The sequence below is a fragment of the Microcaecilia unicolor genome, chromosome 1 (genome assembly GCF_901765095.1).
Source record: "Microcaecilia unicolor chromosome 1, aMicUni1.1, whole genome shotgun sequence".
In the NCBI taxonomy this organism is placed as follows: domain Eukaryota; kingdom Metazoa; phylum Chordata; class Amphibia; order Gymnophiona; family Siphonopidae; genus Microcaecilia; species Microcaecilia unicolor.
This window is the reverse complement of record NC_044031.1, coordinates 484,312,791-484,325,877: the sequence shown is the minus strand read 5'-3', so window position 1 is coordinate 484,325,877 and position 13,087 is coordinate 484,312,791. Positions and strand designations below refer to the sequence as shown.

General features: G+C 44.4%; 1 protein-coding gene across 1 annotated transcript in view; it reads left to right on the top strand.

Moving 5' to 3' along the window:
• The window catches only part of LOC115477313 (ethanolaminephosphotransferase 1-like), a 167,096-nt gene that overhangs the window by 110,204 nt on the left and 43,805 nt on the right, over nucleotides 1-13,087 (top strand). Inside the window, exon 8 of the mRNA XM_030214111.1 lies at nucleotides 11,264-11,444. Within this exon, the coding sequence (XP_030069971.1) occupies nucleotides 11,264-11,444 (181 nt within the window). The remainder of the gene's footprint in view (nucleotides 1-11,263; nucleotides 11,445-13,087) is intronic.

Sequence of the window (13,087 nt, the reverse complement as noted above, 5' to 3'; positions counted from 1 at the left end):
TCATTACCCAGTTGATGCTGGTTCTGATCAAGCTGGAAGTTCAAAGGAGCAGGCAAAAACTGCTAGGCCCATATAGAGAAATAACGTATGACTCAAAGCTACTCACTTTCTCAGGCAAACAAATGTTTGCATTCCTCATTTGCTAACATCTTTGAAGAGGCCTCACTCACAGTTCCCAGTCAAGTCAGATAAAGCTCCATTATAATGAGTTTTAGATTGTCATCATTAGCACAAAATATATTATCAGGTTTAATATTATATACCTGGACCTCATCAAGCTGTTTTACATATGCAAATCCAACTACTGATGGTAGCAGCATCTGGAACAAAGTGCAAGAAGTACATGAACATACTAATGCTTTTGTGCATAGTTCAATATCTTCTTATTCTCATTTAAATATAGTATCCACTGAAACACCACTTTGCCAAGCTCCATGGGAAATAACAGGGGACAAAAGTAGCATGAGATCAAACCACATCGTTCCCATTAAAACCAAATTTGTAATGCCTTAAGGTATGCAATAATACAAAGTAAACACACAACTCTAAAGCCTTGCACCACCCGCTTCTTAATTGAACAGCTTTCCTAGCCATATAAAAACAGCAGTAGTTGTCAGATGACAAATGACTCCTTTTCCTTTAACTATTCAAGTCACGCATCTGCAGTAAGTTTTAGACAGGCCAAGGGCCTATGGACACATTTCCTTTTTGAGTAGGCATGGGTGGGGTGCATGAATGGAGGATAGGTTGGAGGTGGGGACTGTAAGCATTTATAGATGAATAACTCTTCTGGGCAAAGCTACCCAATGAGTAATTCCCAGGTTCCGTTTACAGGAGTCTGGCTAAACCAACTTCCTAGCTCTGTCCAGGGGTTATATATTAGAAAGGAACCTGGCTGTTCTGGGCCTACACCAGAACTTTTCTTCTGTTAGAGAGAACTGGAATAAAAGTAAAGTCACTGCTGTGAAATATATTAATTTATTATATAGGTAAGAAAATAGAATAATACACCCTACACTACAGTTCAGCTGTACAAATGTAGCTCCCTTATGCTGATAAGCAACTGTAGAATGTATTGTCTAACTAAAACACTGATATTGCTGGTTACTAGGTTATTACACAATCCTGATTAGTAATACTGACTAGGTCATGAAGTAATACAGTTAGCAGCACATCTTCTTGATCACAAAGTTCTGACTAACCCGCCTTTGCTGAGGTAAGAACCCACTAGCTAATCCCAGACTATAGGAAATAAATCCCCGTAATTCTCACCGAGCTGACTCTAGGTGGTCTCTCAGATGAAGTGGACACAGGGTTTTCCCTTTAGACTCCAGCTGTTTTCCACAGCGAGTCCCCGTCTTAGGAAACAGCATAGGCTCTCTGCAACATGCAGGATTACAGTCTCTCTGGCCGGTAGAGCTGAACCAACAGGTACTTTCTTCAGATGGTCAGTTCACAAGGTTGTGGACCACTTCAGGTCTCGCTGGTCTTCTTGCCAGCTACCCTTCTTCCAGTAGAACCAGACAAATTCTCCCTTTCTTCTTTTCTTTCTTATCTTCTGTCTGTACTCTGACTCCTCTTTCTGGTTCCCACTCTCTGGCCCCTGATTCCCAGGTGACCAGACAGCAACCAATCAGGATCTTGTCCAGCTCCTTCCCTGAGCAAGAAAAACCTTTTTGATCTTCCAGTTGGTACATTGGTATGCATTCCTGTCTTTCATCAGACTCGCTGGCACCATGGCCTTACCCCCTGTAGCTCATCAGGGAGGTGCAAGGGTCAGGTAGCCCACTGCATATCCTTGAGTTTTTTCCAGACCTGCCATTTATTTACCACAAGCAGAGCTCTGCCACAAACAGAAAGTTGAATCTGCTTGGTCACTGAAGTGCAGGGTCTTAGTTCACAGACTCCATCTTGACTCAGCAGAGTGAGGCTCACAGGGAAATAGCCCTACAGGACTGTGGTCAGAGGGTCTAGAAATGGCCGTGCATGGTGTATGAATGAGTGGACAGGGTGTGTGTGACTGGGAGAGAATGAATTGTACTGCATGGGTAGTGAGATTGGGACAGTTATGTTTGCATGGGTGGGATGTAGAGTCATATCCTTGCACTTTTCTCTCTCTTCACTTTTCTCCTCTCCCCCCAAGCAGAAATCAGCAGTTTTCAGTTTAGCATGAAACTGAAGTCGCCCATAAAAACTCTAGGTTGGCTGAGAGTACTGTACTCCCCCGGTACTAAACTAAGCCCAGATGTTTCTAGTCTCAAGTATTTCTATTCACTTTATCTTTGGCCTTTCTTGCTAGCATTATGTACACAGTGGATTACATAAGGGTCACACATACAGATTCAGGTAGTAATACACTGAGAAGAGAAATGAAATTCCAGCAGGCCAAGCTGTCTTCCTGCTCTGCCAGCATGAGCCATAGGTGTCTCTGCTGATTACACTGGTGCTGGGGTTCCAAGAAATGGTCACTAGTATCTCAATAGTGGCGGTTCATCTGCTGCAGGAAGAAACCTAGTGAGTGTGAGTGCTGGAGGAAAAAAAAATCTTCAGTCCTGGAAGGTCTCAGTACATCAGGAGGAGCCCTAAGGATCCATCAGGAGGAGGGAGGTAAGAGGCCTGATGGTTCAGCTGTGGGAGGAGGGAGCAGGTCAGCTGTCACAGTCTGGAGGATGCGGTAATGGCGGATAACATATCTGGGTTTAAAAAAGGTTTGGACAATTTCCTGGAGGAAAGTCCATAGTCTGCTATTAAGATAGATATGAGGGAAGTCACTGCTTGCCCTGGGATTGGTAGCATGAAATGTTGCTACTATTTGGGTTTCTGCCAGGTACTTATTGACAACTCCTTATCAGACCATTCCGCCATATCGCTTGCTATATCCTACACAGCAGATTCGAAGGAGAGGGTATGGAAATTCTCGCCCTCATTGTATAATGACACCGCTTTTCAAACTTAACTGAGGGAGAAATGGCTAGACTATCAATCCACTAACGAGACCCTAGACATGGGCCCAGTTACTTTTTGGGAAGCTTCTAAAGTGGTAATAAGGGGACATATATTGGCAACACATCGAACAGGAAGAAAAAGTTAGAAGCTGAGCTATTAAAATAGATTATTAGACTTACACAGAATGCTCAGTAATAGTTCCATATTTTATTCAATGAAAGACCAAGCTAGACTTGTGTAATTTTTACTTGTCTTCCTCCTTACACTGTTATACTTAATATACTTAAAGAAATATTGCCTTACATTCCTTTTTCCTTTCTCTGCCTTTTTGTATCTATATACAGTAGTTGCCTTTTAGTGCGGTAGCAGTACTATTCTACAGCACAACCAATAATTGCAAAAGCCTTGAAAACCACGTACGACCATCTACACTTCCGGAGAACACTAAAAACTTACCTTGTTTATAAAGGCATACCCCACCAATCCAAAATAAATGCCTGATCTCTGCAAAAAAAAAATAGACATAACACTAACCTTCCAGCTACGATTCCCTTATGTGGCTATACCACATGAACTTTATCTTACCACAACTTCTCTATGAATTTGTTTACACCGGAGTACGCAATCGCCTCTCCGGTACTATGTAAGCCACATTGAGCCTGCAAATAGGTGGGAAAATGTGGGATACAACTGTAACAAATAAATAAAACTATCACAGGAATATCAGTCCCTTCGTTGGCAACATATGCATCGTTTGGATAAGACTTCTAAAGATGCTATGCTGGGGATAAGACGCCAGATTGATCTTTTGCTCACTAGTCGGGCTGAGAGGGATATTTACTGTCAAAGGTTTAAACTGTTTAAGTGGAGTAGCAAGGCTGGAAAGCTTATGGCCAATCTAGTGCGTCCTTACAAGAAAAGCAGGGCCGTAGCTAGGTGGGGCCAGCCTTAGTCTTCAGCACTGGTCTCCGGCGCATTCGCTGATCTGTGCTGTGAGACCTGACTGACGTCCAGCACAGATCAGCTAACACACCGGAGACCGGCGCTGAGGAAGACTAAGGCTGGCAGGGGTTGGGGATCCCAGCCATCAAAGGTACCTGGCAGGGGTCAAAAGTGGTGGGGGAGGGTCAGCGGCAGGGAAGGGTCGGTGGCTGGGGAGGCAGGCTAAAATGTGCCCCCCCATCCAGAGATGTTTCCAGAATGGTGTTCTGATTTAGCTGGTTAGCTGTGATTTTTTTTTTAGTGATAACTGGCTAAACTGAGATCTAGTTGGAAGGAGAGCCTGCCACATGTCACATATGGTGATATTGACTGTATTATTGTATGCACGAATGCAGACTACAGATACTTCTCCAAGGAAATAGACTGTCAAATAATTTTAATAACAATGATTTTGGAAGCAGTGGTTTAAATTCTGCCAAAGCGGCTGTTGAATTACTGGTCTGGTGAAATTAGGTGGCTCAGTTGTAGCCCCATACTGTGTCTTCTGAGGTGGGTCCTTTTCAGCTCTGAGGTCCCTTTCTGACATCATGTTTTGGGGGCCTAAATTTGGACTGTTTCACTGTTTAAGACATTAATCTGATTATGGAGAATGATTTTATGGGTCCTGATTATTGCATCATTAGGGCCTTGAAGTGAAGTCCTTCACCCCCCCCCCCAGGACAAACCCACACCTTGTACCCCATTTACATTGAGGAGAAGAGAAGAGGTCAACAAAATACAATAGAACAAACTGAGGACTATCTATGTTAAACAGTGAAAAATGTATATATGACCAATAGGTTTGCATTACAGAACTGACATAAACCGTCCTAAGAAAGCAGATCCTTAATATAATGACAGCATTAAAAAAAATGCTCTGAACTAAGGGGTTAAAATAAGGTACCAGTGGCAAAAGGAATAAATGGCCAATGATATGATTTGGAGGGGCTCAGTGGGGAGAAGCCCATGGGATGCATTAGAATCTCAGGATAACTAATAAGGTGAAGATGGGACTGGGTTAATGTATATCTGTAAGGAGGGGGAGTTATCAAAGCAGACTACTATTACCACAAGTCATGCTATTTTAGCACAGGGGCTCATTGCTTGTTAAGAGTTGTTATCAATGCTGATTAGCTTGTTAAGCCAATTAATTTACGAGTGTCGTTATAGATGTACTTGGATTTTGGCGTGAATCTCTAGGCGCGCTATATAGATTCCGGGGAATGATACATGCTTAACCAAATAGGTGAAATGAACATGAAAAAAATGCATGAAAATTGGGCAAAATTAATTTTAAACAAACATAAAGCAAATTAGCTTTTTGGCTATGCACATCCCCTCCCCCCTTGCATACCTATGTTGTTATATGCCTGCATTTATGCCAGCTCCTACTCTTTTCTATCTTTCTTAGCCATATTCTCAGCAGGGGAGGGGAAGTATTCAGACCTTGGCAGCTGTGAACATTTCTTAATCAAGAACTGTACGTCATAGTAGAATGGAAGTTTGGCATGAAAATGAAAAGCAAAACATTGCAATATCACCAGAAATTTCTTTGATCTATTCCAAAGTATAATGATATGACTAGGAAGAGTTGGAATATTTTTTTAAAACCCATTAGCAATCAATATATAATACAATGTTTTTAAATCATTAAGTTGAACGTTTGCATTTTAACAAGATTTACCTATCTCACATGGGGGTGATCAAAAGCAAACGCCGGCACTAGAGGCTGTTAGCGCCATACTAGCACCGGCGTTTGCTACCGCCCAATGATCAGAGTCCCCGAGCGCGTGAAACAACATGCTCGAGGGCTCTAAATGCATGCAAAAAAAAGGCCTAAACATATTCATTCCCAATGATCAGCGACCAGCGCACTGAAGATTGAGTCGCTGGCTGCAGCAAACCCTACGCCAGCTCCGAGGTGGCGTTAGGGTTTGCAGATCATTGGGGAGGAATGATGAGCCCTGTCCAGCATGCATTTGCATGTTAGCAGGCCCCCATTCCCCCCAACAAAGCAAACCTGAAGACCCCTCCAACAACAGGGGGCTGGAGGTCTGGCGGACCTCCGGTCCTCCTGATGATCCCCTCCCCAGGTTCAGGGAGGGCTGTAGATCCGGTGGGTCACCAGCCCCCCTTAACTCCCCTCAACATTTCCAAATCAGTCCCTGGTGGCCCAGTGGGCGACCAACCCCCCACCCGAGTGACAGGGGGGCCGGAGGTCCGCTGGACCTCCGGTCCCCCTGATGATTCCCCCCCAGATTCAGGGACTGCTGGAGATCTGGTGGGTCTCCAGCCCCCCTAACCCCCCAGCAGAGGGGCCCTGGTGGTCCATTGATCAATCTGCCCCTCTCCCTACTTATCCTGGGATGCGCTGGGCGGGGCCACACACCATATAAGAGAGAAACTCCCTTATATGGTATGTAGCCCCGTCCAGCACATCCCAGGATACATTGGGCAGGGCTGGGCGCCACCATTTTGTGGCACTGAAGGAAGAGGAGGGAGGTAGGCTACTTCCCTCCTCCAACCCACAAGGTAGGGGGTGGGTAGGGGGGTGGGTAGGGGAGTTGACAGATTGATCACTGGACCACCAGAGACCCTTTGCTGGGGAGGTTAGGGGGGGCTGGAGACCTACCAGATCTCCAGCCCTCCCTGAACCTGGGGGGGGGGGGACCGTAGGTCCAGCGGACCTCCAGTCCCCCTGTCGTTTGGGGGGGAGGGATTGGTCACCCACTGGGCCACCAGGGACTGTTTTGGAAATGTTGAGGGGAGTTAGGGGGGGCTGCTTAGTAAACATAGGCGCTAGTGTGGTTTGATAAGAGGCCCTATATGCATTATGTATTCTTAAAAAAGGAATTGTTTAAAGAAAAATATCAAATATTTATTTATTTATTGTATTTATTTATTTCTATCTACCCAACCAGGTTTGGAAATACTAAATATGTATAGGAATGTAACCCACCTTAAGACTCTAAAATCCACAATCGGGATTTAAACTAATTACAAACCAAGAACCTCAAACCTCCTCATGGGAACCTTAATGCTACTAGTGCTTGGTTCACCACTCTACCGAGGAGTAAATTACTATCATTGGTTCAAGTGCGGGGGAGAAGAGAAAAACAACCAACCGTAAAAACTCAATCTACTATGAGAAAACCGGATGGTTTAAAAACTCTTAACCCCCGACACTAACATACCAAAAAAGAGCCAAAAAGTAGGTAAACCACCCCTATTCAAAAATACCAACCCCCATATAGTGCACCTTCATAGCAACCTGGTCCTATAAACCCCTTATTGTGAATCTTTAATAAAGGGTAATTACAGTTACTTAATAATGAACCCGTTCTTATTTGTACTCAAAAAGTCCAGCGTCACTTATCTGGTCGTTGTCAATCCAGGGCTCAATAAAAACGACAAACCAGGCTGCAAATAGTCCACATTGGAGATGGTACTGAATTGTTCAGTTACCAATGACACCTCACGTGTCTGGCTTCGTGCCTTGCTTTGTGCCTTTCTTCCGACAAGTGCGCCTTGTTTCGCCGCTATCTGGCTGCTTCAGGAAAAAATTTTTTTAACGTTCTCGGGTCCTCCCCGAGACCTCAGCATATAACCGAACTTATTCTCAGTTGTTCACAGCATAAACTGTCCAAATGGCGCAAACACAATCTTTAGCTAAACATCATAGACTAAACAGATAAAGGAATGATTAATCAGAAACATAACAGTTTTATGAAGGTAGTTGATGGGTAAAGGAAGAGCTTGAACTGAGCAAAAGAATAACTATTAGATGTTGTGGCAAGTAGGTTATATTAGAAGGATGAATGAAAAGGCGTTTAATTTTCCAAAGTAGGGGTTATTAAAGAGGATAAGATTCAGTGGGAAAGTGTCAGATGTTGAGTCAAATTCAAATAGAGTTCTTTTTTTTTGTTGGAAGTAGAACTAATAAAGTAAGTTTTCAATAAACTTCAAAATGACATATAGTCGTTAGTATGTTTAATTGGTTTAGGTAAGGAGTTCCAAGTTTTGGTGCCTTGATACGAGAAGTTAGCATTGTGAATTGTTTTGTAGATTACATTCTTCCAGTTTGGGAAATGTAAGGTGAGATATTCTCTGGATGATTTTATCACATTACGTGGCGATAATTTAATGAGGTCATTCATATAACATGGAGACATGCCATACAGAATTTGGCGAATGAGTACACATAATTTGAACAATATTCTATCTTTCATTGGTAGCCAGTGTAAATTAAGTGGGGAAGTGGTGATCTACATGACATGTATTACATTGTATATTTAAAAACTCCTTAGAAGCCTATCAGAAAAAGTGAATCCATAGAGCAGGTGTAGTGGAAGTAAATTTTAAAGATTGTTTTTCAACTCTGCCTTGACCGACCAGTGCACTTGGGGTCTGTATTTTTGATTAGAAATAATTCTGTTTAACTTTGATTGTGTTAAAATAAGTTGGAATGTAGAAGATAAGACACAGCTCTAATTAATTTGGAGGGGAATAATCGAACGGCGCCGGCGAAATAGATTGCCGGCAATCTATTGTGGTGGCGCCGCAAACAGCTGGCCGGAACCGTATTATTGAAAAAGCTGGCCGGCCATCTTTTCTTTCGATAATACGGTTTGGGCCGGCCAAATGCCAGAGTTCGCCGGGTTTGAGATGGCCGCTTTTGTTTTTCAGTGATAATGGAAACTAAAAGCGGCTATCTCAACCCCGGCTAAATCCAAGGCATTTGGTTGTGGGAGGAGCCAGCATTTGTAGTGCACTGGTCCCCCTGAAATGCCAGGACACCAACCGGGCACCCTAGGGGGCACTTCTAAAAATTAAAAAAATATATACAAATAGCTCTCAGGTGCATAGCTCCATTACCTTGGGTGCTGAGCCCCCCCAAATCCCACTCCCCACAACTCTACACCATTACCGTAGCCCTTATGGGTGAAGGGGGCACCTACATGTGGGTAGAGTGGGTTTTGGGGGGGGGTTGGAGGCAGGGGCGTAGCCACGGGTGGGCCTTGGTGGGCTGGGGCCCACCCACTTTGGCCTCAGGCCCACCCAGCAACGGTGCACGCTGCAGACCTTCTTTCCCTCGGGCTCTCCCTCCCCTTCGGGCAGCGCCGCAGTCTACCTGTACAGGAAAGCTGCACGGCACCGGGTCGTCCTGCCACTACAGTGCTGCCCTCCGCTCCGTTGTCATCATCTTTCTGGCACAGAGTTGTTACTCGTTCTTCTGCTGCTTATCTGCAGCGGATCCGCGCGCTGCCAGGGCTGTATGCTGCTGCGACTGCTTCCTCTGCGCTGGCCCCGCCTTCCGCCTCTTCAAGAAGACAATGGATGGTAGGGAAGAGAAAGGGAAAATGCTGGACAATGGGGGAGGGGAGAGAGATGGGACAGGAAGATGCTGGTAGTGGGAGGTAAAAGGTATAGGGAAATAGGCTATGAGGGTGAGGAGGGTAGAAAGAGGGAACAGATGCTTGGCTGGGATGGGGGGAAGAGAGAGAAAATTTTGTGCCCGCCCACACTGTGCTCAGGACCACCCAAAATTGGCTGTCTGGCTACGCCACTGGTTGGAGGGCTCAACACTTACCACCACAAGTGTAACAGGTAGGGGGGGATGGGCCTGGGTCCGCCTGCCTGAAGTCCACTGCAACCAACAAAAACTGTTCCAGGGACCTGCTTACTGCTGTCAGGGAGCTGGGTATGACATTTGAGGCTGGCATACAGGCTGGCAAAAAGGTTTTTATTTTTATTTTTTTAGTGTGGGAGGGGGTTGGTGACCACTGGGGGAGTACAGGGAGGTCATCCCCCATTCCATCCAGTGGTCATCTGGTCAGTTGGGGCACCTTTTTGAAGCTTGGTCATGAAAATAAAAGGACCAAGTAAAACCGGCGAAATACTCATTAACGCCGCGTTTGTTTTTTCCATTATGCGCTGAAGCCAGCCATCTGTTAGCCATGCCCATGCTCGCCCATGTCTCGCCTTCACTACGCTGCCGACACGCCCCCTTGAACTTTCAAAGTGGCGATGGTGTCAAAAAAGGGGGTTTCGATTATACCGATTTGACCGCTTTTGAGAGATCACCAGTGATCTCCCGATTTGTGTCGGAAGATCACCGGCAATCTCTTTCGAAAATAAGCCCGTTGGTATGTGAAGGGAGAGGTGGAGCCTGTTTTGAGTTCAGACTGGCCACCTGGACTGAGAAACATGTGACCACATTTCCACAGTATGGCTTGTTTACCAAAACAGAGAAATTCTCAAGCATTATGTAATTTTCCTTAGCTCTGAACATGAGTTCTAAGCCTAATAAAAAAGGGAATTTCCATCAGTGAAATTGGGAGCTCGTCTGTGAGTAATGTATGAACTGCGCAGAGAACCATATTTCCTGGTCAAAGAAACTCCAGTTGATGATAAGAGCCTGGATGATGTAAGGACCAGTGATGATTCTTTTATTGCTTCTTTTCCTGGTCTAGGAACTCTTAGCATTGCTTAGATGTAGACACCAGTGATGTAATGATTATTGTTTCTTTTTAGTTATATAGCTAGTCATTGTGTGTATATAGCTTAATTATTGTATATATCTTAATCATTGTAGATTTTAGAACCTCTAATAAAGGTCTCATTTACCTAATATGAATCCAAAGGAATTCACAATAATTACTGAGTAGTCTGTGTTAGTGAAGCAGGCTATAAATCCATAGCAGTATAAGCAGGTGTGCACAAATGCCATCCTCCAGGGCTGCAACAGAGTCAGGGTTTTAGGATTTCCACACTAAAGAAACCTAAGACCAATTTACATACTAAGGGGGTCTTTTACTAAAGCGTAGCTTAAGCTATCTGCAGCATGGCGCATTTTATTCCTATAGGCCCTGCTGCAGATAACTCAAGCTAAGCTTTAGTAAAAGACCCCCTAAGCTTGGGGACCCCTGATAGAGCATTCCAGACTTAAGTAACCCTGAAAGTCTTTTACAACAGAAAGTGTTGCACAATGGATTAGCCAGACTTTACAGCACAGCTTCCCAAACTGTGGGTTGGGACCCAAAATGGGGGTCACAAAACTTGCCTTTGGGGGTCATGACCTAGGTGGGCTCTCTGTAGGTCCATCATTATTCAGCACCTCAAGGACGTCACACAATTTTATTTGGCTCCAATCATGAGGTCATAGCTACAAACAGACTGTGATATACGGGGAGAATTCTGACTGCTCTAATTATCCATTCAAACATGGAAACCACATGTGACAAATTGGTGAAGTTTATGTCATCAGATAATTGCTTGTGTGACTCAATGAGGAACTATTTGTAAATGTTTGATTTTTTTTTTTTTTTGGCTGCAGGGCATATTTGAGGAAAACACTGAAGACAGAATCATTGTATGAAGGCCTTCTGCCACTGGTCTCTCCTTGTCTATTATTTGTTCTTCTTAGCGTCTGGAAGGCTTTATCTCCTTGTGATATATTAACTAGACAGCCTAGATTATTCTTATGGATTGTTGGTGTTGCTTTTTCAAATGTAACCGTGAGTATCAAACTAAAGGATACTTTAAAAAACATTTTTTAATGCACATCCTTTAAGAAATCGTGATTCTTCTGACCTTCGCTAGCAGTCTCTAAGGTCTTATTGGCAAGCAGGAAATTAATATGCTTCTGATCATATTCAATTTAACTTTTCTCACCTTAAAATATTTTCTATTCACAGGTAGCCATCAGAGCTGCTCTACTGATTGCAGCATATTGCTGTAATTTGCTCTGATTGTGGGAATGTGACAGTTGGTAGCAGTTTTCAGCATGGTTCCGCCTGTTGTATCCAGGGGCGTAGCTAGATCTTGATGGGAGGGGGGGCAGAGCCCAAGGGGGGGGGCACATTTTGGCCCACATCCCCGCCACCGCCCTCCTGCCGCCGCTTCCGCCCCCCCTCCCACTGCAAAGGTACCTTGGCTGGCGGGGGTCCCCAACCCCTGCTAGCTAAAGCGTTTGTCCCGCGCTGGTCTCACATTGGGGTTGGGGACCCCCGGCAGCAAAGCCGTGTGCCCCAGAGCCAATTTGGGGGGCCCAGGCCCCCGTGGTCCCCCGTAGCTACATCACTGGTTGTATCTATACTGAAGATATTGCTAGATGAAAAATAACTGTCCTGAAATAGAATAAAACCCCTTAGTTTAAAATAAGTTAGAACTGGGTTTGGTTTTGTTTTTTCCTGCTTCATGTTTCAGCAGCACAAAACATAGGTAGAAAGCTGCCAAATTGGGAGGTACAAAAAAACCCTTCCCATCTTAAGATTTTTAAATGTTATTTTAAGAGAGATGGGATGAGAGAAATACTGTTGTCTGGTGCACATCTACCAAACCTATAGGATACCTGGTCTGTCTCTTAGTCCAGTGCTGCAACTGCAGTGTCTGAACTAGGTGAGGGGTCATAAAAAAATGAAAAACAAAACCCAGAGTGGTTTTAAATGAAGATTCATGGTAATATAGCAGTGATTGAACTGGAAGCTTGAAGGAGCAGAAGGAAGCTGTCCGGCCTCAGAAAAGAAAACAAAAAAAGAAAGCTTATTAGTATAGTCAAAGATTATTAGTATACCACTAAATGCATCATCTCCTCCACACATAGCTCAGTTTAAGTTGTCTGATTTAGTTAATTTTGGCTCATAAATCTTGAATGGAGTGGATCAGGCGAGCCATCTGGTTCCTTAATGCATTTTTCTTTGTCAGCCATGAAGATGAAAGTCATTGGCTGTGGAAATGTTCTCCATCACACATTTGGCTACACCAGAGGCATTTATGCACTAAAATATTTAAAATGTTGAATCCTTTTTCAATAGAACAGTAGCAGTATGTTTTTATGAGCGGACAACTACTAGTTTTCATACATTTGGGTAGGAAGGGGGTTTGTAGTAGAGACCGTGTACACTTGTTTCTGGCTGAAGGACTGGGTAAAAGGTAGACTGCAGATGGGCGAGGGGAATATGGGCGACTACAAATGTGTAGCTCAGGTCTGTGTGTGCAAGTGTGCATCATGTTTGTAAATGACATAGCTGTATCTGTGACAGACAGCCAGATGCACTAAACAATCGTTAGAGCCCTTCCCTTACCACATCGGAGGGGGTGAGCGGCGTGGCGTCTTGGGGGGGGGGGGGGGGGGGGATGACGGCCAAAATAGACGTCT